The following is a 25,609-nucleotide window of genomic DNA, read 5'->3' on the forward strand; positions in this document are numbered from 1 at the left end:
CTCTGCCAGTACAAGTCCAAACTTTATTGGGTGTAATGTGCCTGTGATCTGCTCGCAGTCGAGCACAGAATAATAAAAAGCACAGTTTTCAAATATTCCTCCAGTGAGCCGCTGCGCGCTGCGACCTGAGAAAAGCGCTTCTTTGGTCTCTGGCAACGTTGAACTGCGCTGATATGCCCAGGCAGCGACGTGCGGACAAAGTGATATCGCCCCGCTGGCTATTTTTACTGCTGGCCCCAGCTTTGAAATTGTTTTGGCTTGGAGAGTTTTGCTCATGGCGGCGCCCTGTGGCAAATTCGTGGCAAGTCTTTCCCGACCGCAGATACCAGCGTCGTCCGCGACGCTGGAATAAAGTTGACTCGGAGAAATAAATCTCTCGCCGAACGTGGGGACGAACTCACGCTGACAGCGGCCAACTGGATACAAATCCAGCGCGCTACCGACTGAGCTACATACCCGCCCTACTTGTTTTGTTAATTTTGTCCCATTAAAACAATAAAATCTGTTCATGTTGTGTAGCGAACTCATGCAATATAATCGCCATTGGTGCCTGGTAGGGGCCTTCCGGCGAATTTTCACGTTTCGCTGCAGATCGGTTTAATCGCGATTCCAACCAAGATGGAGACGATCCATAGTTGTATGAATCAGCACAAATTTGGTTCGGTTGTTCAGACAACATCCTGGTGTTTGTGTATGACAAGAAGTTAACGGAAAGACAAGCAGTAGGTTATATCTCAAGAGCGACGTTGGCATCATTCAGCAAAACTGAAGAAATCACTGACAAGATTATAAGTAAACTAACTTGGGGCATGTGTATTTAATAACCCTAAAATGTATGGCAAAGGCATGAGGTGAATTTTTGTGTGGCAAATCAAACGAAAATCGTGTAAATACTGAAATGAGGTCTTATAAAACAAAGTGTACACAGAACAAGAAGAAAAAATACGTCGCCGACAGGATTCGAACCTGTGCGGGAAGATCCCAATGGATTTCTAGTCCATCGCCTTAACCACTCGGCCACGACGACTTGGTGACTAAAGGGCGGCTTACTAAGTTCTTATAATCGGATTGTAGTTTGTTGTCTTTGCCAGTGTGTGATCTTGGGTTACAAACGGAACTATACAACTTGTGGAATGATTCCATCCCAAACCTGATCGTCCAAAAAACTTTTAAGCTTACATCTGACTCTTTGTCCAGTCTGTTCGTTTATCTTTGAACTGGAATGACAAGAATAAGAGTTCACGACATTGAGGAAAGTGCGACCACTTTACGCATGCGCCAAAGTAAGACGAACAGATCATGACTGTTTCCTGAATGTTTTGGTCTGAGAAAAATTTGGGAGACCTTCATATTCTTCTCAATGGCTTGCTTAGCAAACTTAAAACAAGACATTAAACTTTTGGAATCTACTTTCACCAAGGACCATGAAAGATTCCGGATTTGTTCTGCTTCTCTTGACGAACTAACCTGTCGATTCGTTGGCAGAAATGGAGAACTGTATGATATTCAGGCAAACATCACGGTACACCTTTTTGTTTGGTTTTTGTTGTGTTTTCTGAGCATGAAATTTATCTTCTGTTGTTGAAAATGTGAAGAATGAAAAGTGGAACATAGTTGTTGGATTGTGTTTGAGTGACAGTGCGACACACTCTGTCTGGCAGTTGAAGGAAGTGAAATGTGAAAGTCAACCAGCTGTGCCTTTGTTTACTTCGCATTCAGTGTCCACCCATGTTACTGGTCAACTCAGTTGTTCCTGGTGCTGACAATGTCATCACCCCCATTGGAGTGTTAATTATTTCACTGAAATAGTTGACACAAGCGGCATTTGTCATGGTTATTCCACCGTTGTTTGCTTTTGATGCTGGTGATATATAGGTTTGAAAATTCATCAGAAACATAGTTTCGCACTGAAGCACACTGTATTTTAATTTTAAAGAAGCTTTGACGATCGACAATGTTTAGTGACTCTCAGAGTGTTTGGAAACACAACCCAGTACAGTTACCGGTTTTGTTACTTGGGAATACAAAATTGGGAAAATTGAATTGTGTGCCTGTTGCCAGTTGGGCTGTGTGTTTGTGTGTGTGAGTGTTTGACATGTCTATGCTCCATTGAAATGTTTTTTTGTGGTAGTTTTATTGTGCTGAAGATGACTTCAAACACATTTTCAAGAGAGCACATGCATTGCTCTGCTGATAACATTAATTACTATTAACTGTCTTTATCATGGGCAAGCGATTCACAGAATGTTGTGCAGCGCGGCGATTCACAGAGCGTGGCGTGTTGTGCAGCGCAGCGATTCACAGAGCGCGGCTATTGCTCTCACCAGCGCAGATTGTTGACGCGCTTTATTTTTGTACATGTATGATTATCGGCAACATTTTTAACAATTGATTGCACCTACCTCTATTATATTATCTCAAGTGAATCTATACACCAGTTAACAGTTCCAGCGCTTACATGGAACGAAGAAGGAACCCGAAAGAGGAGAAAAAACAAACACTCGAAAAAAACAATCTGCTCTGCGTTCAAATCAACCAGAAAAACAAGAAAAATTGCGTATTTGTGTGCTCGATGTAATCCTTAGAACATTTACACTCTTTCTTTGGACACTCAAAAGCAACTTCAGGGCTGCAAGACTACAAAATTGCACTTTCTGCAGACTGAATATACGCGTTCTAATCAACCGGGGGAAAAAAAAAATAAAAAAAAGATCTGCGCATGCGCGAATTCCAAAATGGCTGCTGAAGTGTCAACTGGTGTTACACCGATTAACAGCGGTTCTGCGGCACTGTACTCGGATACTTGTTTAAAAACGTCATCCCAGTTTAAAAACTCAGCTGCTTTCCATATAGTAGAAGCCATTGCAATGACATGTAGTGATATGACTGCCAAGTATTCAAGGCCGGAACTTAGGCACGTTTTACATCGGCGCAGCGATATATGGTGAACTCAGTTGAAAGAGTGAGAGAGAGAATGGAGCTCTGTTTTTCGTTTTATTGAGTTTTATTTCTCAAATAGATCAGATAGATGTAGCTGTTGTAAACTTTGCAATTGTGAAGAAAATGTAACAGCAGAATACATCGCGCGTCGTGAATCGCAGCGCTCCTCGTAGCCTCGCGCCGCACGTTGTAAATCGCAACGCTGCACAACGCGCCGCGCGCTGTGAATCCACTTCGTTTATCATGGGTCGTTTTGTAAGGCTCTGACGCTCGAGCCCATGAGCACCCCCTGTCAAAATCCACTCCCTGTATGTTACCCCCTCCCCTCCGCACTAGATTCCCCCCTCTCCAGACCTATCCCCCCTCTCCAGACCTATCCCCCCTCTCCATCCCTCCCATTCCTAACCCATAAGAAATCGGTAGTGATGTACATAGAATTAATCTATCGCACTTGCTCCATATTGTTCGTCCTGTTTGTATTGTTTTGTCGGGCCCAGTTGCTGGGCTAAATAGCACTGAGTGGTAGGCTAGCCCCTCAGCCCAGGGCCTGAAATTGGGCGCCAGGGCAAATTGCGAAAGGCAATAGCTTGCCTACCAACCCACCAATGTTTTTATTTTCATAGGTAAACTATCCACTTTATCTTTTACTCTAGGGAAATTAGGCGCACCAACCAAACGAGGATAGTTGCCCTGTGCAGGGATTGCCTCACTATTTGAAGAAGAAGAAGAAGAAGTAATTTTGGATGTCTGTGATAATCCCTATGTGTCTGTATTAATTGCTCAGAGTAAAACGATGATGGTAGGCTAGTTCAGTAGTTGTAAGAGCATATTAATTATTATGGCTTCCAATGGTCATGAACTCATAAGTGCTTTTCACGTGACAGACATTTACAGTCACACAGCTCTCCATCTACTTTAGTTTGTTGGCAAAAAGTCTGCGAAGTGACATGGATGGGAATGGTTCAGACAATTTGGTTAAGATTTAGCTGCAACTTAAAAACTCTGTTGAGGGCTGCTGAACTCCTCAGCGATTTGCAAGTGAACTGATGCAGAATTTTATTATCGCTCTTCCCGATTCAGTAAGGTCTAGCCAAAAAACAATGAAGGCAGCCAAACAAGCCGCGATGTGCAAGTCAGCTGAGAATCTTTGCTTAAAACGAGTCTGAGCGTTCGTTCTGTTCACATTGGCAGCGATTTTCAACTGACTTGGATAAGTTGCTTCTGACAAAAATCACTTGAAAGTTAGGGGAAACTTGATTGTAAGTCTGCCATGTTAACAACACTTTAGGCCTTGATGAACTTTCAGACTTTTGCAAGAGAAATCTTTTCGAAGTTGTTTGTATGGTTGGAATTGATAGAAACTGCAATCGTCAAGAAACAAACCTTGAATGGGTATGTCTTCAAGAATGGACAGGAGAAAATCTTCAATCTGTGAAAAGAATCGTTTTTGTTAGCTGTGCAGAGATCTGTCAATAAAATTCATTTTCCTTTTCTTTTCACTATCTTATAGGACTATGAGCTGTGTTTAAATAATAGCATATGCCTTGGTGTTTGTTGCAGGAGACATACCCCAACAGCCCGCCAATCTGGTTCAGCGACTCGGATGATGCCGGGTTGACATCTGTGGTTGCAAGGCTGGAAACAGTCTCCCCTCAGCAAAATAATGTAAAGATTACTTGTGTCGGGTAACTTTAGTGTTTGATATATTATTATATGATGTATATATATATATATATATCTCCAGTGATTATCCTACCTCTGAGTCTGAAACAATAGGGAGGGATGTGATTTAACTTAACTATAACATGTTACAATTACAAACACTCTACAATCGCCACAGAAGACTGAACTGTTTTTGTTGCAAAATGTGGTATGGTTCTGTTGGAACTAATTGAGTAGTTTTGTAAAGGATTTAGTTCACTGTTTTCGTGGTCGATGAAGACAGTTTTGTTGCTGTGAATTTTTTTTACATTCACACTCACAGAGGTGTTTTTACATTTAGTGTGTGCATGTGAGATGCCTCTCAGAGAACTAAGACTGAATGAGTTTAATTACATGGCTGTTGTGGTTAAAAGTATGAAATGTATGTGCAGATACTGTGTCAAGTGAAGATACTGGTTGAGGGACTGTGTGAACTTCACAACTTGCCACCAACAAAAGGACTGAATGCGGTGGAACACGCTCTGGCACAGAGGGTAAGACAGGTGCTTTGACTTAGTCTGGCAGTAGCAATCATTGCTTTATCACTCCAGCTTTAGTATTTAAAGGAATGTGCGCATTGCAAAACGTTGCATTTTAGGGGCTGCCAGAGTCTTAGTTTAGCTGATGGGGTCTATGTCGACCAAAAGAGTGGGATTCCCACTGGGTGGAGTTTTTCAATAAAACTTGCAAACCATACTCGAATTTCTACGAAATATCAAAAAAGATTGAAAAACATCAAATTCTACCGATGTCGCCAAGCATCACGTGACTTTCAGCGATATCAGCGACACGCTACAGGAACTAAATCCTGTGGTATTTCCTGTATACAGGGAATCCCCCTCCAGGAACTCCACCTACAGGGAATCCCACTCTTTTGGTCGACATAGACCCCATCAGCCGTAGTTTATGTCAGTCAAACCCCTGAGATTCTTTTCATTCCATGGTCAGTATTCTGTTCATTCCATGGTCAGTATTCTGTTCATTCCATGGTCAGTATTCTGTTCATTCCATGGTCAGTATTCTGTTCATTCCATGGTCAGTATTCTGTTCATTCCATGGTCAGTATTCTGTTCATTCCATGGTCAGTATTCTGTTCATTCCATGGTCAGTATTCTGTTCATTCCATGGTCAGTATTCTGTTCATTCCATGGTCAGTATTCTGTTCATTCCATGGTCAGTATTCTGTTCATTCCATGGTCAGTATTCTGTTCATTCCATGGTCAGTATTCTTTTCATTCCATGGTCAGTAGTTTTGTTGTTTTATGTTCAGTGAGTGGAAAGTCGATGTTCAACAATCAACCGTGCTTGTTGCTGAAGGTTGCAATGGAAGCTTGTGCAATGCTTCTCAACGCCTAACTTTTATTTTTTAAAAGAGATGTCTTGTGGGAGAAGAAAACTATCATACAACAAAGTTGGAATAGCAGGTACTATCTCCTGTACCAACCAGTGTGAAAAGACTGTTGAGGCATTGCTGTCTCTGATGTAAGCTTAGTTGTCAGGCTTGAAAGTGGCGAGTATTTTACTCGCCATGGTGAGTAGAAACATGTAACTGGCGAGTAGAAATGTTCATTTACTCGCCAAATGCGACTTAAGTTGCTGAACAAATTGTTCGTTTTGCTAGTAAAGTTTGCTCTCTGGCTAGTACATTTTCAGAATCAGGCTAGTGGTAGTGCACAATTGTTTTGGACTCTCAAGGCTGGTTGTACACACTGACTTTAACATTTACAACATTTTCTCACTTCTTCTACTTTATCCAACAGGGGATGCCATGCCAAAGGCCAACTGAAGTAGCAGAGTCCATGTCAGAAGAGGAGGAGGAAGAGGAATTTCATTATGACATGGAAGATGAATCTGCCAAGTGAGTATTGCATGCATTCTTGTATGTATGTCCCCATATGGTTACGTATCATTCGTTTAGTCTAGAAGATAATGTTTGAGATGCAAGTTACATCTTCTGGATCATCTCATGATGTTTAGTGGCTCTGAGACTTTTTCATCCAATTTATATTTCCCATTTAATGAAAAACAATCTACAATTTGCTGCAATACCAGAAATGAAAGTTCCCATTCAGGATTTTGAAAATGGTTTCAAGAAAAGTTTGCCAATTTGAGAAAAGAAACTTGGGTGGAAAAAGAAAAAGGTTTTGAAACAAAGCGATTCGAGAAAACATCTCTTTTGTTTGTTTTATTTAGTGTTCGCTTATGATTTTTTGCTTCGCAACTAATGCAAGTCAGTTACAGCGACTCATTTATTATTTGAAATCTCTATTTAGATAGAGAGTGCTGACACTTTTAAAGATGTCAAGATTGTCATGCATTTCCTTGCATGTACTGATGTATTGGCTCCAAATTGTGTCAAGAATCACTAAAGTGCTTTAATTTAATTTTTACATGGCCTTCGCTCCCCAGATTTATCCCTTGATCCTACCAGGGACCTGGGTTCAGGTGCGGTAAGCAGAACTGGGTGCCACCCAACTAGGTGGAAAAAAGCTGCGGGGTCTTAGATTTCTTCTTCTTCTGCGTTCGTGGGCTGAAACTCCCACGTACACTCGTGTTTTTTGCACGAGTGGAATTTTACGTGTATGACCGTTTTTTACCCCGCCATTTAGGCAGCCATACGCCGTTTTCGGAGGAAGCATGCTGGGTATTTTCGTGTTTCTATAACCCACCGAACTCTGACATGGATTACAGGATCTTTTTCGTGCGCACTTGGTCTTGTGCTTGCGTGTACACACGGGGGTGTTCGGACACCGAGGAGAGTCTGCACACAAAGTTGACTCTGAGAAATAAATCTCTCGCCGAACGTGGGGACGCACTCACGCTGACAGCGGCCAACTGGATACAAATCCAGCGCGCTACCGACTGAGCTACATCCCCGCCCGGGTCTTAGATTCATATGGGTGGCACCAAGTGTCGCTTCGTGCACCTTAGCCCTGGACCCCCAAATTTTTTACCTGATTTTCAAATTTTCAACTTTCATCGCTGCGATATTAAACTTTTTGTAACTTATTTGCAGTGAGCACAAAGCTAAAGAAGAGGTGGATGGCATCAGTGTGGCAAACCTGGAAGTTCTTGAGAGACTGAAGCAAAACCAGCGTCAGTCTTACCTGAAGGTAGACAAGAACGGGGTCTGTGGAATTTCATACTTTTTGTATTATTCTAAATTCTATAGGGTGTCAGGATACTGGTTCCTCATAGCTCTCGACACTTGCTTTTATTTGTGTTGAAAGTGCTTTCTCTCGAAAGTTATTTGATCTCGGCTCAAGGTTTTGACAGCTATATCTTTTTGATTGAAACTTGTTCCAGTAAGTATGGTGGGGATGATTCCAGTCTTTGAGTAAAAATAAATTCTTGTTTGGACAAAACAGTCCAAGAAAACTCTGTACCAAGGTGATAAATTACAGTTATGCAATTTTGTTTTCATTACAATTACATATGCATAAATGTGTGTGCTTGCATTTTGGCTTGTTACTTGAATGAAACTTCACCTACTGCTGCCCATTATTATGTTTATAAATGTATGTACGGAAACACATGCTAACACATGTAATCCTAATGCTGCCTGTAGCATGCCAGCTGACATACTGTGTAAACTGCTTCATGGGCAACACACCGTTCAATAAAATAAAAAAGATAGAACAACAACAATGACAAAAACAAACAATGTGTATGTGTGTGGTGTATTCATTTATACATCAAGGCCACAATGTCAAGTTGTCAATTCAGGTAAATACACTGGCAGCAAAGAGGTTAAAGTGCACATACCCGTTTATTCCGTAGCATCTGTACTATTTTTCTAAATTATGCTATTTGTAAATGTTCTAAACTGTGCTATTAGTAATTGTTCTAAACTGTGCTATTTGTAAATGTTCTAAACTGTGCTATTTGTAATTGTTTTAAACTGTGCTATTTGTAATTGTTCTTTAAATTACATATTCTTACTCCGAGTCACATATTAGCATTGACGCAGTCAAGATGCTAGGTTAACTGAAAACGCTATCCCGTCTATAGTCTAAGGGAAGCAACCCAAGCTAAAAAAGTAGCAAGCTTGCTACCCTGGGTTGCCTCCCGTAGCGTGTCACGCCACAGATCTCGTACCCAGTACGAGACACCCTCATTCGACATCTTTCAGCCAGAGAGACAGGTCGTGCTTGATTTCGCTCCTAGGCTGTTGTTTGCTGTCTGCTTGACACCCACCAGCCTCGGCTCCCCGTCTGCTCATAGCTGTTTCTAGCGGTGAGATTGTTCCATTTTGTTGTTGTTTGCATTGCCATTCTGCTGAGAATTTTCTCGTCCGCGGACTTGTGAATTTTGCTCGGTAGTTTGTTGCCGTGGCCGCCATTTTGGTCGCCATTTTTCGCATACACGTGGTGTTTTTTGCTGGTTAGTTTGGGTCCGTGCTCGGACTTTTAGCGTCGACCAGTAGCACTATTACCTGCTTGTAACTTGTACCTTGTGCTAGTTTATTCTGCTGAAGTTTTACGTCCTAGAGACTTGTGTATTTTCAGTAGTTTGTTTTTCTCGCGTGACATCATGTCTGATAGTGAGAAAAAGCGAGCGGCTAAGGCCGAGAGTAAGGGCAAAGGCCCTGGCAAACCTAAGTCCTCGGCTTCTACTTCTTCGGCTAGGAACCCCACGGTTCACGTTTCTGACCCGAAGACTAACTTCGTTTTTTCGGTGCCCATTTCGGCGCCGGAGGAAACTTCGTCTGGCTCGCGTGCGGCGGGCTTGACCGCTACCACGTCCGTTTCAACCCCGGTACCTGTGCCGGAGGCTGGCACTCTTGTGGCTAGCCTTTTGTCCTCTTTGATTCCAGAAATTCGGACTCTCGTGCGTACAGAGATGGCGCGGACGGACCCTGTTTCCAGCTCTGCCTCCCTCCCGGGGGTGTGCGACCCTCGGTCGTTGGCTTCCTGTGTTCCTGTTGTTTCCGGATCACCTGTCCAGCCTGCAGGCGTTTCTCTTCTCGGCCGGCGCTCGGTGACTCCCGCTTGCGGGAGTGCACCTGAGCAGGTCCCTTTTGGGATACGGTCGCCGCAAGGTATGTGCTCGCAGCAGCCGTCCGCGGCAGCTGCACTTCCAGTTCCTGGAAGTAGTGGTTCACTGGACAGCGGACAGACCATGGTCCCTGCCGGTTTGAGCTACGACTTACGTAAGCAGTCGCTCGCGGCAGCTTCCCTTCCGGCTCCGGAAGTAGTGGTTCATTGGACAGCGGACAGACCATGGTCCCTGCCGGTGTGCGCTACGAATTACGTAAGCAGTCGCTCGCGGCAGCTTCCCTTCCGGCTCCGGCCGGAAGTAGTGGTTCACTGGACAGCGGACAGACCATGGTCCCTGCCGGTTTGAGCTACGAACTACGTAAGCAGTCGTTTGCGGCAGCTTCTCTTCCGGCTCAGGCCGGAAGTGTTGGTTCACTGGTATGCGGACAGACCATGGTCCCTTCCGGTTTGAGCTTTGCCCAGTTTCAGCAGCCGTTTCCGGCAGCTGCCCTTCCTGCCTTGGCGGGAAGTGTGGGTCCAGCCGGTCGTGCACAGTCCTCTGTCACTTCCGGTTCCGGCCTAGGGCTTCCGGGTTGTAGCTGGCAGACTCCACAGCCATGGCATAGCTATGCGGTGGCGTCTGCTCTTACAGCTCCTCCCGGTTCTTCCGGTTCGGTTCACGCTGCGTCCGTTGGGATGCCGGTGGATTTCGAATTCGGTCGTTCTCCTGGGCATTCGGGCTTTCAGCCTCTGTTGGGTCAGCAGCAGCCACCCACTCCGGTGGTGACTGCTAGCTCCTCCCTTCAGCTGCCTTCGGTTGCTGGCGTTTCTCACCCTCCTCTTGGCCAGGGTATGAGTTTCGTTGATGACCAACAGGAGGGGCGTTTGGCTTCCGGCCTGTCCTCGCAGCGTCATTTGTCGGGTTCCTTGGGCTATGAGCCATCCCCTTCATGTGGCGCTTCGGACCTTGGGTCTGTGGACGAGGAGCAGCTGCCTTCGGCGGCTCCGGCCAGCTTCAGGGTGGCGCTTGAAGCTGCCGCGGAAGTCACTTCGCGTTATTTCCCGGAAGGGGCTTCGTCTTCGGCCGCGCCTTTGGCGTTGGGTCCGTCGGCGATGGCTGACTTCCGGGGGGCGAAGGAGGAGGACAGCTACTTCCGGTTCGAAGAATCACCGTCAGTAGCTTTCCAGCTTTCTCGTTTGTTCGCCAAGCCCGCTCCTGCCGGCAGCGGGTTGCCTCCAGCAGCAGTTCCGCTTCTGGTGCCGTATGGCACAGCTCCGGAGCATGCTTTGCCTTACCTGGCTGCTGCGACACAGGCAGACTTCTTCGTGCCCTTGGCGGGTCAAAGGAAGTTGCCTTGGCCTAAGGCTTCACGGAACCTTCTTTCGTCCTTTGCTCTGCCGCGTGCACCGCTTCCGGTCACGCCGGCATTGCTCCCTCTTTTGACGAAGCCTCTGCAGAAGGATTCCGTTCTCCCTCTTTCGGAGCGGTCTCTCATGTCCTCTGAGGAGGTGGGAAGGCAGCTCTTGGAACTCAGTTCCATTTCGGAGACTATCCTGCGGGCTCTTTCACGTGCTCTTACGGAGTCTTTAGCTCCCTTTACCTTGAGTAAGGAGCAAGATTCGGAGGACATATCCACACTCCTCTCCACGCTGGCAAGGGTGAACGAGGAACAGATGAGATTGTCCTCTCTGCAGTACGTACACTTTGTCTCGTGCAGAAGGGACTTGTTTCTCGCCCACTCCCAGTTCTCTGAGGAGTCGACGAGAAACACTCTCAGATCGTCACCCTTGGTGGATGGTGCTCTCTTCGGCAACCTGGCCTCTGATGCCAGGAAGCAGGAGATTGACACCAACAGAGAACAGCAGTTCTCGTCTTTTGCGCTTCAGTCCCTGAAGCAGCCCAAGCAGGCTGCTCCTCAGCGGGCTCAGCACAAACAGGCTAAGACCTCTGCTCAGGCACATCCTGCTTCCTGGAAGAGATCTAGTGCCCCTTCCCGCGGGTCGGGCAAGAGATCTGCTTCGAGGAGGGGTAGGGGCTCTTCCAGTGGAAAGCCCCACCCCCAATGAAGCGTTCCCGGCTTCACGCCCCCCCCGCCCTCCACCTTGGTGATGGCGGGGGGCCTTGCTCGGGCACTTCCACATTGGCTGGCCGTCATACGCAGCCGATGGTTAGTGGGTGTCGTGAAGTCGGGATTCCGCTTGCTGTGGCTGGGGGACAAGGCCCCTCTTACCAGGTGTCCTCCAGCCTTCAAGCCCCCCTTCTCACAGGAGGCAAGGGCCGTCCTCCAGTCGGAGGTTGCCTCACTGATAGAGAAGGGCGCGGTGGAAGCGGTCTCGGACCACAGCTCCCCGGGGTTTTATGGACGGCTTTTCGCGGTCCCCAAAGCTTCGGGAGCTTGGCGTCCTGTCTTGGATCTTTCGTTTCTCAACAAGTTTCTGAGAACGATTCGATTCAAGATGGAGACTCCTGCCTCGGTTCGGGACGCTCTCCGCCCAGGAGACTGGGTGACCTCGATAGACTTGACGGATGCGTACTTCCATATTCTGGTGCATCCCGCCGACCGGAAATGGCTCCGTTTCCGGTGGGCCAGTCAAGTCTACCAGTTCCGCGCACTTCCTTTTGGGCTGTCCCTTGCCCCATGGATCTTTACCATGGTGGTGAGGCAGCTCTGCGCGCTGGTGAGGTCACAGGGAGTGCGGCTGCGAGCATACCTCGACGACTGGCTCATCATGGGCCAGAGCGAGGCTCTCTGCAGGCAGCACACTCTCTTGGTTCTCCGGGAGGCCAGCTTGCTGGGATTCTCGGTCAACCAGACGAAGTCAGAGCTCGTGCCGTCTCAGTCATTCACTTACCTGGGGATGACGTTCAATACGGTCACCTGGACTGTCCAGCCTTCGCAGAAGCGGGTGGACAAGCTCCAGGCTCTCATCCACTCTACTTCGCTTCTCCTGAGGGCTCCCCTTCGGACTTTGGCCTCCATCCTGGGGCAGATGGAGTCCATGGCCTTTCTGGTTCCACTAGGGAGAGTTCACAAACGCCCGCTTCAGCACGCGCTGAAGCCGTTGGTGGACTCTCCTTGTGTGGATTGGAACACTCTGGTTCCCCTTGGGGATTGGTTCCTGGCTGCAACCCTCCCGTGGCTGGACTCGGGATGGGTATGCAGGGGGGTTCCCATTGTTTCCCCCCCTCCCAGCATGGACCTGTTCACAGACGCGTCCTTGCTGGGTTGGGGGGCTCACACGGACCGGCTCACGGCCTCCGGACTGTGGTCTGTGGAACAGAGCACATGGCACATCAACTCGCTGGAGTTGGAGGCCGTGTTCCTTGCTCTGGTCGCGTTCCTCCCTTCCCTGGCAGCCAAGCGCGTGCGTCTGTTCACAGACAATACGACAGTGGCTGCCTACGTGAACAAGCAGGGAGGTTCGCGGTCCCCCACTCTCTCCCGCAGAACGTGCGAGATCCTCTCCTGGTGCTCCCAGCGGGGGATCTCTCTCTCAGCGCGTTACCTGCCAGGGAGCCTCAACACACTGGCGGACGCGCTCAGCCGCTCCGACAGGGTGTTGCAGGCGGAATGGACCATCACGCATGGTGCCCTTCTCCGCCTTTGGGCTGTGGCCCCGAAGCCTGTGGTGGATCTCTTCGCCACCAGATTCTCCAGGCGCCTTCCGGTGTTTGTCTCCCCCTTCCCCGATCCGGAAGCGTGGGGGACCAACGCCTTGGACATCCCCTGGACAGGGCTGGAGGCTTACGCCTTCCCGCCCTTCCAGCTGCTCAGCCAAGTCCTCAGGAAGGCGGAATTGGAGAGGCCGTCTCTGCTTCTGGTCACCCCTCTGTGGCCGTCTCAGCCCTGGTTTCCGGACCTGCTGAGACTCGCACACGGCCCTCCAATTCCTCTCTCTCTGGTACCAGGCGAACTCGTTCAGCCTCGCACCGGAGTTCCTCACGGGCACCCGCAGTCTCTCAATCTTCACGCGTGGAGACTGTGAGGTCCGCTCTCAGGCGGTCTGGGGCTTCCGACCGCACTTTGGAGTTGGTGCAGCGCTCACATAGGGCCTCCACCTCCTCAGTGTATTCATCGCATTGGCGTGCCTGGGTCACCTGGTGTCAGGCTCATGGGCTGAACCCGGTGGCTCCTCGTACTATGCACGTAGCCAACCACTTAGCGGATTTGTCTTCCCAGGGGGCTTCTTCCTCCTCTCTGAAGGTTCGCAGGTCGGCGATCGCCTCGACTCTTAAACAGATTGGGCATACCATCAATGTTAGCGGAGTCGTTGCTGGGGTTATTAAGGGCGCGTCTTTGCAGGACGTTAAGCGCTCTTCTCTGCCCAAGTGGGATCTTTTCCTTGTCCTCGAGTTCTTGCGCTCGGCGGACTTCGAGCCGCTGGAGGGCTCTAGCCTCGCGAACCTTACTCGTAAGGCTCTGTTCTTGCTACTTCTGGCTTCGGCCCGCAGAGGTAGCGAGATACACGCTCTTTCAGGCAGTCCGCAGGACATTGGCCGAGAGCGTGACGGCTCCTTATCTTTGCATTTCCGGGAGGCCTTTCTGGCCAAAAATCAGACACCGGATCAGCCTTCTCCCTGTGTCCTTGTGAGGCCCCTGTCTCATATTGTGGCGCATGATGACCCAGACATGGTCAATTGCCCGGTTAGGGCCCTAGAGGCCTATTTAACCCGCACTCAGCCCATCCGGTCGAGCTCCCAGAAGCTCCTCTTTATTTCCTTGAATACGTCCATGGACAGAGATATCACGAGGACTACCTTGGCCAGGTGGGTGTCGGCTCTCATAAAACAAGCTTATGTGTGGAGTCTGGCACAAAAGGGGGGGGCTCAGCCTGCCTTCCCTCTCGAGTCGGCTAGAATGCACGAGTCCCGGGCATGGGCATCGTCTTTGGCTGTTTTGAGGTCACGAAGACTTGACGACGTCCTGCGCACAGCATACTGGCGTTCAGACGACGTCTTCATCTCGTTCTACTTGAGAGACATCGCCGCGGTCTGCCGCGACGGCTCAAGGACCCTCCCTGCACTGGTGGCAGCGGGGCAATGCCTCTCCAGATCATAACAGTGAGTTTGAAATTTTTTACTTCTTACCCACCACCTTGTTGGAGTTATCTGCTAATATGTGACTCGGAGTAAGAATATGTAATTTAATCGAAAATTTTTAATTAAATTTTCATTTGATTAATATACTTACCCGAGTCACATAGGTAAGTCCCTCCCACCTTCCCCGCTTGTAGTTTCTTTGGATTCTAGAAGTCGAATGAGGGTGTCTCGTACTGGGTACGAGATCTGTGGCGTGACACGCTACGGGAGGCAACCCAGGGTAGCAAGCTTGCTACTTTTTTAGCTTGGGTTGCTTCCCTTAGACTATAGACGGGATAGCGTTTTCAGTTAACCTAGCATCTTGACTGCGTCAATGCTAATATGTGACTCGGGTAAGTATATTAATCAAATGAAAATTTAATTAAAAATTTTCGAAAACTGTGCTATTTGTAAATGTTCTAAACTGTGCTATGTATGTTCTAAACTGTGCTATTTGTAAATGTCCTAAAATGTGCTGTTTGTAATTGTTCTAAACTGTGCGGTTTGTATTTTGTTTTCAAGGGTTCGGTGTCAGGCTCTGTGCAAGCTACAGACAGACTGATGAAGGAGCTGAGAGACATCTACAAATCAGACAGTTACAAGAAAGGTCAGTGCTACAGTGTCTCTAGAACTTGACTGATGAATCTTCACATCCTCACAGGCCTCTAAAACTATTATTCTTCACCGGATCACGCTTTGGACTACACAGTCTGGATGATGTGGGTCGTATACGACCCATACCTTCTAAAGAAGGATTCAATGTAAAAAGTATGGGTTGTACACGACCCACGCCATCCGAATAGGGATAAACTCTTTACCGCCTCTTTGCAGAGTAGGGGTCATACACGACCCACACCATCCGAATAGGGATAAACACCATAAAATGCCTTCTTTAATTCCATATGGGTCGTCCACGACCCACAATATCCGGACTGTGTAGTTCAAATAACGTCATTGTTTATTTGTTCGTTAAAAAAAATAATCTTGGTGGATAGGATTAGGAAGGTTCTATGGTGTTTGAGGATGACATGAAGTCTCAATCAAGAACTTCCAATAGTGTTAGAGATACAGACACTACTTTTATGAGTCTCTAGGTCGTCCACGAAGCACGATGAAGGTTAAGGACATTAACTTTTGATGTGCTAAAGAAAGTGTCTCTAAGAGTGTTCATTTGAGCAGAAAAGACTTGCCGACTGGATGTGGTCAGAAAATCAATCAATCAATCAATGACGCTTATATCGCGCATATTCCGTGGGTACAGTTCTAGGCGCTCTGCAGTGATGCCGTGTGAGATGAAATTTTATACGGCCAGTAGGTTGCAGCCATGTCGGCGCATATTTACCTTTCACGGCCTTATTCCAAGTCACACGGGTATGGTAGACAATTATTAACTGTGCCTAAGCAATTTTGCCAGGAAAGACCCTTTTGTCAATCGTGGGATCTTTAACGTGCACACCCAATGTGGTATACACGGGGGGTGGTTCGGACACCGAAGAGAGTCTGCACACAAAGTTGACTCTGTGAAATAAATTTCCGCCGAACCTGGGATCGAACTCGCGCTGACAGCGGCCAACTGAATACAAATCCAGCGCGCTACCAACTGAGCTATATCCCCGCCCCGTAATGTGTAAGTTTTGTGTTGGGAGATAATCTAACAGTCTTCATCATAGTACACAGGACTTTCCAGGTTGGACCAAAGGGGATGGTACTAATCATTTGTAAGATTATTTGTAAGATGTGTGCTGGGAGATTGTTTGGAGGTCATTTGGTGAGATTGGTTAGCTATGGGGGCCTCTTTTGATTTCCGAAAAGTTTGGTCTTGAGATACAGTCAGTTTCAGGATCAGAAGAAACTTAGTTTTGTTGCTTGGTGGAGGTAGAACAGGAATACTTTTGTTGCAATACAAGCCTCTTCTCACAAGGCACAGTGCCTTGTGATCGCTAACGCTAACTGAGTCTCTGTATCTCCCCATCTTGAATCCTATAAAACGCAAGTCTGCCTTACTAAGACATTTTGTGTGTGTTTTAATCGATCAAAGTGTCACACTGGCATTATGTTTTTCAGGGAGTACCGTATTTAACGGACTACAAGCCGTGACTTCAACAACAACAAAAATCGCATTGCGGCTTACAAAAGATGCGGCTAAAACGTTACCTAAACTTGAATAGCATTCACCTAATGGAAGTCGCCGCGGATTTTCATTTCGCTCGATTAGCGATTACCGGTACTTTATTAGCTCTCTACTCAAGACTCAGCGCTTTTCTCTTTCTTTCGCGAATCTTCGTTTGTCAACAAGTCGTCGTGACAAGATAGCGTACAGAGAAACACCGGATGTATCAGGATCTCGCGTGGGCGAGATTTCGTTTTTTTGTGTCTCGCGATAGTTGGAGGAGCGAGGGCCATGTTGTGTTTTCGTCTGCTCGAAATGTGCGCAAAAGTCGTAAATCATCCCAAAAAAGCTTATTCCGGGCGGGACTACATGTGTGTGTTGGTTACAAATTGTGTGTGTGATATTTTTCTTCAAACTTTTTCACTTTTCTTCTTTGTTTCATTTGTTTATTCTCGGAGCCGATTTCGCCAAATACCGTACTTTCGTTTGCCTGGTTGTTTTGATTGATTGACACGATCTGATTATATTTTTTTCGACGGCGGCTAATATAGTGACGCGGCCTGTACGTGGCTCGTCCCAATTGTTTTGTTAAAAGTCGGGGGTGCGGCTTATAAAACGGTGCGTCTTGTAATCCGTCAAATACGGTATATGCTGATTATGTCAATCTAAAGTGCAACTCCTTTCTTTTGCAGATCATTTTGCAGTTGAACTAGTCAATGACTGCTTATATGATTGGAACGTCCGTTTAAAAAAGTGAGTGGCTGGTGTCCTGTTATTTATATCAATCAGAACTGACCAGTTTCAATTCATTATCTATGAAAATAAATGTACATCTTTTGCAACTCATAATCTTCTTTTTTATCGCAATAAAGTTAACTTAACTGTAAAATGCTGACCAGCTGGAAAGGTTATTTTTCAAGTTGTGTGGCAGTGAAGTTGCCGCTTGTTGATTATGAATTTGATTGTCTTCTCTTCAAATCAAATCATCATTTTGAAATTGAAAAGCACTAGGGTTCCCACTGTTTTTGTGATGCTTGAAACTGATTTTTTTTTCCAGAGTGGATGAAGACAGCCAACTTTACCAAGATATGCAGTCTTTCAAAGAGAAGGAAGGGCGGGATTTCATTCTCCTCAACTTTACATTCAAGGTGACAGCATCCCCCTCCCACTCCCCTGTCTCTCCTGACTGTGCACAAAGTGTACAGTGTATGCATTAACTTAGTTTGTTTTTAAATTATCATTTTGTTTTGTTTGTTGTTGTTGCTGCATTTTGGTTTTTAGTTTTTCCGTTGAGTCATTCACACTTATTCAAGATCTTTCAAGGATATGACTATCCATTTTGCAACCGAGCTTCTTTTTTTTTTTTACAAGTACATGTACGTACCAATGGTATCTGTCACAGAAATTGACCAGTCGTGATCTCAGGTTACTTTGTATTTGGCAAAAGTGTGTCAAACAAAACATCAACTGCATGTTAGGTTCAACTAGTCGCCTATTTGATTTCTGGTGTTTTTAGATATTACATTGTACTGGTAAAATACAAAACAATTAATCACTTTGTAATACGATCCCTCAGCTTTTTCTGTTATTCAAAAGTGAAAGCCGCAAGTTGCATTCTCTGTTATTCCTGGGTGGCCGAGTGGCAACGCACTTGCGCTCGGAAGCGAGAGGTTGCGAGTTCGACCCTGGGTCAGGGCGTTAGCAATTTTCTCCCCCCTTTCCTAACCTAGGTGGTGGGTTCAAGTCCTAGTCTTTCGGATGAGACGACAAACCGAGGTCCCTTCGTGTACACTACATTGGGGTGTGCACGTTAAAGATCCCACGATTGACAAAAGGGTCTTTCCTGGCAAAATTGAATAGGCATAGATAAAAATGTCCACCAAAATACCCGTGTGACTTGGAATAATAGGCCGTGAAAAGTAGGATATGCGCCGAAATGGCTGCGATCTGCTGGCCGATGTCAATGCGTGATGTATTGTGTAAAAAAAATTCCATCTCACACGGCATAAATAAATCCCTGCGCCTTGAATATGTGCGCGATATAAATTGCATAAAATAATTAAAAAAATAAAAAAATAAATCCCTGCGCTTAGAACTGTACCCACGGAATACACGCGATATAAGCCTCATATTGCAGACCTGTTTACCAGTACAATTTGGGCGTATTTTGTACGCCAAATTATTATCAGTACGCAAATACGCGACACACGCACACAATACGCATAAGAAAAAGTCTAGAATACGTTTTCCGGTGTTGGTGTGCTGATTACGGGATGGTACAACTGATACCGGTTTCGGTCGAAGGGAGATAACCATGACAGCGAGTCTTCAGCTGTGGAAACCTTGTTCAGTTGTTGGCACGTGCGATCGTCTGGACAATCGTGGCAAAATGAGGCGGTAAAATGTGCCAGTTTCGGATGACTGTACCAAGTCTAAACATCTGAAACAGCAGATTTTCTTGGAGAAATATAAGAAAGAGCCAGGAATTGTGGAGTCTACTATGGGAAAAAGTCATGCACACTGCAAGTATTGTAAATCAGATTTCTCCGTTGCCCATGCTGGAAAATATGACATCGAACGACACTGCAGTTCCAAAACTCACATGGACAAGGTTGCTGCAAAGAAATCCGCTGAAAGCTGCCAAGGAATTATGAAGTTCATTCCCGCAAAGCAAATCCTGCTAGAATTAAAGGCTGTAGTCCGTGCTGAAGCAATGATTTCTGAGATGATTGTAAAAATGAACTTGCCACTGTCAACCGCAGATGTTATTTCACGAACTTCATCTTTTCATTATCAATCTGCTTGGAAGACACTGGTTATAATGTTATAAACTGACAGGTAAATGAAATTGTTTTATCCCTGTTGTATCGGAAGGAGTTAAATTCTGAAGATGGTCACAAGACATGCTATTCTTACACAAACACGTTTGCACCCACGCGTACGTTTTCCCTAGCCTTGCTTGCAAAGTACACCAACTTTTTGAAAAATACACTTAACTTTTTGAAAAAGTACTCTTGCCTCAGGTTTAGGGTAAACAGGTCTGAGATTGATTGATTGATAATGATTATGTTATCTGGATGCTGCAGGACACATTTCCATTTGACCCACCTTTCGTTCGAGTGATCAGTCCCGTGGTATCCGGCGGGTATGTGCTGGGTGGTGGTGCTATCTGCATGGAACTCCTCACAAAACAGGTCAGTTCGATTTGAATTTGTACTCAGCTGTACTTGTCATTCTTGATTCAGATACTTGAACTGTGACTTAGTAGTTCTGTGTGTTTGCTTGTACTTTACGGGCTGGTGAGCGGTAGAGTTTTTTTAATTTTGTGTCACTGTCCTGTGTCATTATTGGCGTTAACCCGTAATTACCAGTATTTTACCGGTTCAAATGAGAAAATACCGGAACAAAATTGGCTGCCGGTATGACCTACCGGTTGATTTTTAGAACTACCGTTTTTTTTCGGTCGTAAAATATCAAAACCAGTACTCTGAGTCGGACTCTTACTGGTTCCAATGACCAGCCTACCGTTTTTTTCTGGACAGTTTTCATCATAAAACTTTGCGTACCGGTTTGAAAAAATACTCGCACCATCACTGTGTGTTTGCATGGAGTTTTGATTTGAATTTCCGCAGGTGTGTAAAATTGTGTGTGTGTGTGTGTGTTCTTGGATCAGGTTTGAGTACATTCCTTCTCAAGAACTAGACATGGATGTCTGTTTGCTGTGTTCAGGTGTTTTTTTGTATTGCTGTCCTGTGTAGACATGTGCTGGTGTAGTTTTAACTTGTATTCACACAGATGTGATAAGCGTGTGCTTTCTCATGGCGTCTTGTTACACTCTGTTTCAAAAAACAAACATTTCTGGGGTGTCGACGGAGGGACGTGGTGGCTGTCTGCTCTCTGGAGGGGACCCTCACTCAGTCTGGCTCCGCGACTTAGCAGTCAATGTCGTTAGTAGGGGGCATAGTAGGTAGTGGGCTGCGTCCGTTAGCTCGGGACAGACCCACTACTGAACACCGTCGAAGTGACTCAGCAGAAGTGCAGTGTCATCTTCCGAGGGTAGCCTACCGCAACGACCCGACATCCCTCCCTGGAGCGTCTGTAAAATCGGCAAGTCTGGCAGCGGAAAGAAATTCAGATGTGGATGGAGCAGTGAGTGCAGGGACGGGGCGGCGTGAGAGCACACCGTAACAAGGAACAGGTGTAAGGGGAAAAATAAATAAATAAATAAAATAAAAAATAAAAACAAACAAACATTTGCATGCCTGTATGTTGTGCAGGGTTGGACAAGTGCGTACAGCATTGAGTCGGTCGTTCATCAGATATCAGCTACATTGGTCAAGGGGAAGGCTCGTATCCAGTTTGGAGCCACCAAGGTTTGTCACAGTCTGCTACTTTCTTTTCTTGGTTTACTGTTGGTGGCATTTATGAAGGGACTTGACGTTGATTTCAGGAGCCTGTAGCCAATGCATCTTTCCCCTTTTTGCCTTTCATTCTGTAGTGTGCAAAGTCTCCATTCTGTAACTCTAACGTCTTTGATCCTTTTCTGGAAACGAAAGTGCCGGGGAACCTGCCCTGGGGAACACCTCTTGATAACGACCACCTGCCCATCACAACCACCTCAAAGACCCCCTGACAAGGTTTTTTCATATCTGATTCCCCTTTCCATAATGACCACCTGCCCATCACAACCAGCTCAAAGACCCCCTGACAAGGTTTTTTCATATCTGATTCCCCTTTCCATAGTGACCACCTGTCTGTAAAGAACATTTTTAGTTGGTTCCTCTGGTGGTTGTTATACACAGGTTTGACTGTACATGTAGTCTGGTGCGGTGAACAAACTGATGATTTGCTGGTTGTTTCAGAGTCAATACAGCCTTGCACGAGCACAGCAGTCTTTCCGTTCCCTTGTCCAGATCCACGAAAAGAATGGTGAGGATTTTGAGTTAGGAGAAAACATTTGTATGTGTAAGTGTGACTGTATGTGAGTTTGGTAAATGAGAGAATTAAAAAAACATACCTGGTACATGTATCTATGAGCAGATATTTGTGAGGTTAAGGGAGTTTAGGTTTTAAGGGAAATAAAGAGTCTGCACAAAGGTGTATGTGTGCGAGGGTGTATGCATTTAGGTATGGTCCGTGTGTGTGTGTTCAGGGTGTAATTTAACAAATTTGATCTAAATAGAGGAAGAGCAGAGTATGAAACTGCAAGGTTGTCCTTGGTTTAGTTTTTACATTTAGTCAAGTTTTGACTAAATGTTTTAACGTAGAGGGGGGAATCGAGACGAGGGTCGTGGTGTATGTGTGTGTGTGTGTTTGTGTCTGTCTGTCTGTGTGTGTGTGTAGAGCGATTCAGACTAAACTACTGGGCCGATCTTTATGAAATTTGACATGAGAGTTCAAATACCTTTGATGACGTCATATCCGGCTTTTTGTAAAAGTTGAGGCGGCACTGTCACACCCTCATTTTTCAATTAAATTGATTGAAATATTGGCAAAGCAATCTTCGACGAAGGCCGGGGTTTGGTATTGCATTTCAGCTTGGTGGCTTAAAAACTAATGAGTGAGTTTGGTCATTAAAAATCGGAAACTTGTAATTAAAATTATTTTTTTATTAAACTATCCAAAAACAATTTCATCTTATTCTTCGTCATTTTCTGATTCCAAAAACATATACATATGTTATATTTGGATTAAAAACAAGCTCTGAAAATTAAAAATATAAAAATTATGATCAACATTAAATTTCCGAAATCGATTCAAAAACTATTTCATCTTATTCCTTGTCGGTTCCTGATTCCCAAAACAGTCATATAGGTATGATATGTTTGGATTAAAAACACGTTCAGAAAGTTAAAACGAAGAGAGGTACAGTAAAGCGTGCTATGAAGCACAGCGCAATCGCTACCGCGCCAAACAGGCTCGTCACTTTCACTGCCTTTTGCACTAGTGGCGGACTACGTTCAGTTTCATTCTGTGAGTTCCACAGCTTGACTAAATGTAGTAATTTCGCCTTACGCGACTTGTTCTTTATTATTCCCGTTTCATGTTTGTTTTTTTAAAGGAAAATGTGTTGACGTTCTTGTATTTTTTGTTTGGCAGGCTGGTTCACTCCGCCGAAAGAAGATGGCTAACCCTTCGCCTGTGCTCCCAGTGTTAGTGTGTATCTGTTACTGTTCATGGTATCGTGGGGTGAACCTTCATCGTTATCGTCACTCATTGTGAGGGGATACAAATATATCCACATGCAGAGTGTATAACTTTTGGCAAGTTCGAGGAAACTTCCCAAGATTCTTGCAGCAGTCTCCCAAGGAGGATATGTGAAAAATGTCATCTGTGCAAGTGTGGTTGGAATTTCTGTTACACAAGAAGTGCATTGTGGGAAGATCCACAAGGGACACAACTCTTGCAAAATGCGTCACATGCCCTGTGTGGTGTTGTTTTTGAGATGTTTTACTTTTTTTTTGGGTCAAAAGCTAAAGCATCGATACATGGATGAGACTGTTGTTCGGAATTCGACTGCCTCCTGAGGCCTTGAATGTGATCATCGCATACTCCGGAGTGTTTTGGGAAAAACGTTCTTGTCCTTGCCTTGCAACGGCTTGAGCGTTTTAATGCTGACTTTTTTTTTTTTTCTTGGTTGATGTAGTAGGTTGTATTTTTAAACTGTGAGTGATTTGCTTTAGTTGCCCATGATACATATTCCTGTGTCTCTATCACACTGTTGGTCTCTTTATCCACTTCCAGTGAACAAGTTTCCTGCAAAATATGTGAATGTGTCTTGAGAATGGTGTGTTTGTGTACAGTTGTGTGAGTGCAAGTGTTTTTGGCAAACAAAATATTGTCATTTTGCAGAGGATCTTGTCTGTTCTTTTTCTTCTCATCCTACACACAATGTGTCTTATGTACTAAACATTTCACATGTTGTGTTATAGATTTTGTTAACTTCAATTATTACTGTAGGTTTTTATTTTGTACCATAGATGGAGACAACAAAAGTTCTATTGTGTATTTCTTTCATTTAATTTCATGTGTTAATAAGTGTCCTGTTTTCTGAGAATATTTGATTTTGTTTCATGAAGTTACTTTTTTCCCATCTCTTGTTGTAGCCCGTTTCTGTTTTGATCTTGATTTTTGTGTGTTTTTTGGAAGTCTCATTATTTTGGTTGAAAATGAGTTATGATCTTTCACTACACGTTTTCTGCTGAAAGCAAGATGTAATTGAATGACTCAGTAAGCTACAGTGGTACAGAGAAAATGATGATGCCTCTCCCTCAACTTTCTTACACACACATAAAGCATAAAAATGAAAGAGTATTTTGCTCAGGTCACTCTGTTTTTCCAATGCTGTTGGGTTTGCTATGGGAAGTACATAATTCAGGACACCGAATTATGAGAAAACAGAGCTCTGATAGTTAAACATATATGCATGCTTTTGACACACAATGTCAAACTCTGTCTCTCCCTCTGTCTGTCTCTCCTATCTGTCTCTGTGGCTCTGATAGACGAACACATGCAGCGCATTAACAATGTCAGATCTCTTCTGTCTGTCTGTCTGTCTGACTGACTGTCTGTCTGTCTGTCTGTCTGTCTGTCTGTCTCTCTCTCTCTCTCTCTCTCTCTCTCTCTCTCTCTCTCTCTCTCTCTCTCTCTCTCTCACACAATAGACAAATACATGCAGCACACACAATGTCAGACCCCACTCCATCCCCCTCTGTCTGTCTGTCTAAACATGCTCTCTCTCTCTCTTTGTGAAAAAAAGCCCTGCTTAAAAGGATATGTCCCTAATCAAATTAAAAAAGTAATATATGTCCCAAATAAAATTAAAGAAATAATGTATGTCCCAAATAAAATCAAAGACGGCTGAGACAAACCTCTTATTTACCGCAGGCTTAAACTTTTATGCAGACATTGACCATTTGCATTTACATTGTACTTTCTGTGAAAGCGAATCGGGTGGTATATTTTTGTCACAAAAGAAGATTACAACATCTATGAATTATCATGGTGTAGCACTAGAGAAAGCATTTCTCTGTCGGTGGAAAACAATTTTTCCAAAAGACTTTTTGTCATGGAAACGTTCAGAAAAAATGCCACCATCGCCATGATTTTTTTTAATGTTTCACCAGGTTAGGCATGTAAGCAATTGCAATGATGAAATCTTTTCCTTAGGATGTTGTCATGTTTGAACGTGTATGTTAAAGATATATTTAAGTGGTGTGTATGTAGTGCCAAGAAGCATTACCTAACCTGCAAAATTCATCCTCTCAGAATCTGTCTGTCTCTCTCCCGTCTCTCACTCTCTTGCTGTAATTCTCCAGAGAGTAATGGTAATAAATAATTGCAATGCGTATAGATGCTGAAGTGTCATCTTTATGTGTGACCGTTGTGTATTGTTATTGAGTGTGAGGTGTGGTACATCAAATGATTCATAACTTCCAGAACAGAGTAGGCTGGGGAATCAGCTGTAGTTCTCTATGTGTGACTGTTGTGTGTTGACGAGTTAAGGATTGGTGAGGTATGGTGCGCTCAAATGTTTATAACTTCACGAACAAAATAGTCTGTGAGTTAACCGCATAAAAAGGAGATTTGTTCTTTTCAAGGTTAAAATTGATTTATTCAAGAACGGACAACACTATGATGTCATTGCAACCATCAATCGTTTCAGTGGAAAAAACTGTCTGATCTGAAAAGGGTGGTGTATAATAATAATAATAATAATAATAATAATGGAAACTTATAGAGCGCTTACCTAGAAGCTCCAAGCGCTTTACAATGACGTTATCATACACATGTACAAAA

At 45.1% G+C, this 25,609-nt stretch overlaps 1 protein-coding gene and 1 non-coding gene across 3 annotated transcripts; one reads left to right on the forward strand and one right to left on the reverse strand.

Moving 5' to 3' along the window:
* Positions 1–945: 945 nt before the first annotated feature.
* Trnas-aga (transfer RNA serine (anticodon AGA)) lies at positions 946–1,027 on the reverse strand. The gene has a single exon. It is a non-coding gene; the product is annotated as a tRNA-Ser (tRNA).
* A 214-nt stretch (positions 1,028–1,241) lies between these two features.
* LOC138947892 (ubiquitin-conjugating enzyme E2 Q1-like) lies at positions 1,242–25,156 on the forward strand. 2 transcript variants are annotated; one of them, XM_070319451.1, is made up of 12 exons: positions 1,242–1,522; positions 4,501–4,605; positions 5,034–5,135; positions 6,402–6,499; positions 7,658–7,754; positions 15,223–15,307; positions 17,503–17,563; positions 17,868–17,958; positions 19,897–20,004; positions 21,088–21,183; positions 21,673–21,739; positions 22,910–25,156. In XM_070319451.1, the coding sequence occupies exons 1-12, from the start codon at positions 1,361–1,363 to the stop codon at positions 22,939–22,941; spliced, it is 1,104 nt and encodes a 367-aa protein (XP_070175552.1). In that variant the 5' UTR covers positions 1,242–1,360; the 3' UTR covers positions 22,942–25,156. The 2 variants fall into 2 exon arrangements, with proteins under 2 accessions (XP_070175552.1, XP_070175551.1); XM_070319450.1 differs by having other exon boundaries at positions 1,244–1,522; positions 7,658–7,769.
* Positions 25,157–25,609: the final 453 nt, after the last annotated feature.

The sequence above is a fragment of the Littorina saxatilis genome, linkage group LG1 (genome assembly GCF_037325665.1).
Source record: "Littorina saxatilis isolate snail1 linkage group LG1, US_GU_Lsax_2.0, whole genome shotgun sequence".
Lineage (NCBI taxonomy): Eukaryota > Metazoa > Mollusca > Gastropoda > Littorinimorpha > Littorinidae > Littorina > Littorina saxatilis.

Excerpts from the sequence above, each read along its gene's own strand:
- LOC138947892 (XM_070319450.1), top strand. The coding sequence starts at position 1,361 with ATGGCTTGCTTAGCAAACTTAAAACAAGACATTAAACTTTTGGAATCT. Across the intron at positions 20,005-21,087 it reads TGGAACTCCTCACAAAACAG|GGTTGGACAAGTGCGTACAG; the intron begins GTCAGTTCGATT and ends TATGTTGTGCAG. Across the intron at positions 21,740-22,909 it reads CCAGATCCACGAAAAGAATG|GCTGGTTCACTCCGCCGAAA; the intron begins GTGAGGATTTTG and ends TTTGTTTGGCAG.